Here is a 2,500-nt window from a genome sequence, read left to right as displayed (position 1 = left end):
GAGCGGTGAAAAGGGGGCTTCGGAGCATACTTTTCAGCGGTGGAAAAAGGGCTTCGGAGCATACTTTTGAGCGGTGGAAAAGGGGCTTCGGAGCATACTTTTGAGCGGTGAAAAAGGGGCTTCGGAGCATACTTTTGAGCGGTGAAAAAGGGGCTTCGGAGCATACTTTGAGCGGTGAAAAAGGGGCTTCGGAGCATACTTTTGAGCCATGAAAAAAGGGCTTCGGAGCATACTTTGAGCGGTGAAAAAGGGGCTTCGGAGCATACTTTGAGCGGTGGAAAAGGGGCTTCGGAGCATACATTTGAGCGGTGGAAAAAGGGCTTCGGAGCATACTTCTGAGAGGTGAAAAAAGGGCTTTGGAGCATACTTTTGAGCGGTGGAAAAAGGGCTTCGGAGCATACTTCTGAGCGGTGGAAAAAGGGCTTCGGAGCATACTTTTGAGCGGTGGAAAAGGGGCTTCGGAGCATACTTCTGAGCGGTGAAAAAAGGGCTTCGGAGCATACTTTGAGCGGTGGAAAAGGGGCTTCGGAGCATACATTTGAGCGGTGGAAAAAGGGCTTCGGAGCATACTTCTGAGCGGTGAAAAAAGGGCTTCGGAGCATACTTTTGGGTGGTGAAAAAGGGCTTCGGAGCATACTCTTGAGCGGTGAAAAAGGGGCTTCGGAGCATACTTTTAAGCTGTGAAAAGGGCTTCGGAGCATACTTCTGAGCGGTGAAAAAAGGGCTTCGGAGCATACTTTTGAGCGGTGAAAAAAGGGCTTCGGAGCATACTTTTGAGCCGTGAAAAAGGGCTTCGGAGCATACTTTTGAGCGGTGAAAAAAGGGCTTCGGAGCATACTTTTGAGCGGTGGAAAAAGGGCTTCGGAGCATACTTTTGAGCGGTGAAAAAAGGGCTTCGGAGCATACTTTTGAGCGGCGAAAAAAGGGCTTCGGAGCATACTTTTGAGCGGTGGAAAAAGGGCTTCGGAGCATACTTTTGAGCGGTGAAAAAAGGGCTTCGGAGCATACTTTTGAGCCGTGAAAAGAAGGCTTCCGTGCATCCTTTTGAGCGGTGAAAAAAGGGCTTCGGAGCATACTTTTGAGCGGTGAAAAAAGGGCTTCGGAGCATACTTTTGAGCCATGAAAAAGGGGCTTCGGAGCATACTGAGCGGTGAAAAAAGGGCTTCGGAGCATACTTTTGAACGGTGAAAAAAAGGCTTTGGGGCATACTTTTGAGCCATGAAAAAAGGGCTTCGGAGCATACTTTTGAGCCGTGAAAAAGGGGCTTATCATTAAGAACGAATGGGGTGTGATGGTCTATAAAAGAATAATAATGGTAAAAAAAAAAAGATGATTTAAAGAAAAAGTGGAAGACACTTTACCTTCTGAAATGTAAGTGTATATATGCTTACATATAGATAAGAGTGTGTGTGTGTGTATACATACAGTATATACATATATAGATAGATAGATTGATTGATAGATACACATATACACATACGCACATATCTACACACACACACACACACACACACGCATACATACATGCATAAATACATACACACACACACACACACACACATATATATATATATATATATAAATATATATATATATATATATATATATATATATATATATATATATATATATATATATATATATATATATATGTATGTATATACGCGTACATATCTGTATAAATTTATATATATATATATATATATATATATATATATGTATATGTATATATATATATATATATATATATATATATATATATACATATATATATATATATATATATATATATATATATATATATATATATATATATATATATATATATATATATATATATATATATACACACACACACACACACACACACACACACACACACACACACACACACACACGTATATATATATATATATATATATATATATATATATATATATATATATATATATATATATATATATATATATATATATATATATATATATATATATATATAGTATGAGTATCAGGACATGGAGAGGGCTAAGAACTCCAGGGCAGAAGCAGAGACAGAGGCAGTAGCTGGACCAGAAGGCAGAGGACTGGGCGGCAGGGGCAGAAATGGGAACGTAAGACGCAGCCGCGGGAACAGGGGCAAAGACAGCGGCAGGGGCAGGGGAAGGGGCAGAGCACATGGCGGCAGGGGCAGGGGGTGGGGGAAGAGGCAGGGGGTGGGGGAAGGAGCAGAGCACATGGCGGCAGGGGCAGAGGCAAGGGAAGGGGTAGAGCACATGGCGGTAGGGGCAGCGGTATGAGAAGAGACAGAGCACCTGGCATCAGGGGCAGGGGAAGGGGCAGAGCACATGGCGGCAGGGGTATAGGAAGAGACAGAGCCCATGGCATCAGGGGCAGGGGAAGGGGCAGAGCACATGGCATCAGGGCAGGGTATGAGAAGAGACAGACCACATGGCATCAGGGGCAGGGTTAGGGGCAGAGCACATGGCGGCAGGGGCATGGG

The 2,500-nt window shown here is 43.1% G+C and overlaps 2 protein-coding genes across 2 annotated transcripts in view; both read right to left on the bottom strand.

The window, feature by feature from the left end:
* Nucleotides 1-2,008: 2,008 nt before the first annotated feature.
* Nucleotides 2,009-2,413, bottom strand: LOC138862504 (uncharacterized). Its single transcript, XM_070124900.1, has one exon. It carries the CDS (start codon nt 2,411-2,413, stop codon nt 2,009-2,011), a length of 405 nt encoding a protein of 134 aa, XP_069981001.1.
* A 4-nt stretch (nt 2,414-2,417) lies between these two features.
* Nucleotides 2,418-2,500, bottom strand: part of LOC138862503 (nematocyst expressed protein 3-like) — a 372-nt gene continuing 289 nt past the window's right edge. Inside the window, exon 1 of the mRNA XM_070124899.1 lies at nt 2,418-2,500. This exon is cut by the window's right edge and continues 289 nt beyond it. Coding sequence (XP_069981000.1) covers nt 2,418-2,500 — 83 coding nt within the window.

This window comes from Penaeus vannamei, chromosome 9 (genome assembly GCF_042767895.1).
Source record: "Penaeus vannamei isolate JL-2024 chromosome 9, ASM4276789v1, whole genome shotgun sequence".
Taxonomy (NCBI): domain Eukaryota; kingdom Metazoa; phylum Arthropoda; class Malacostraca; order Decapoda; family Penaeidae; genus Penaeus; species Penaeus vannamei.
This window is presented reverse-complemented; position numbering and strand designations above follow the sequence as displayed.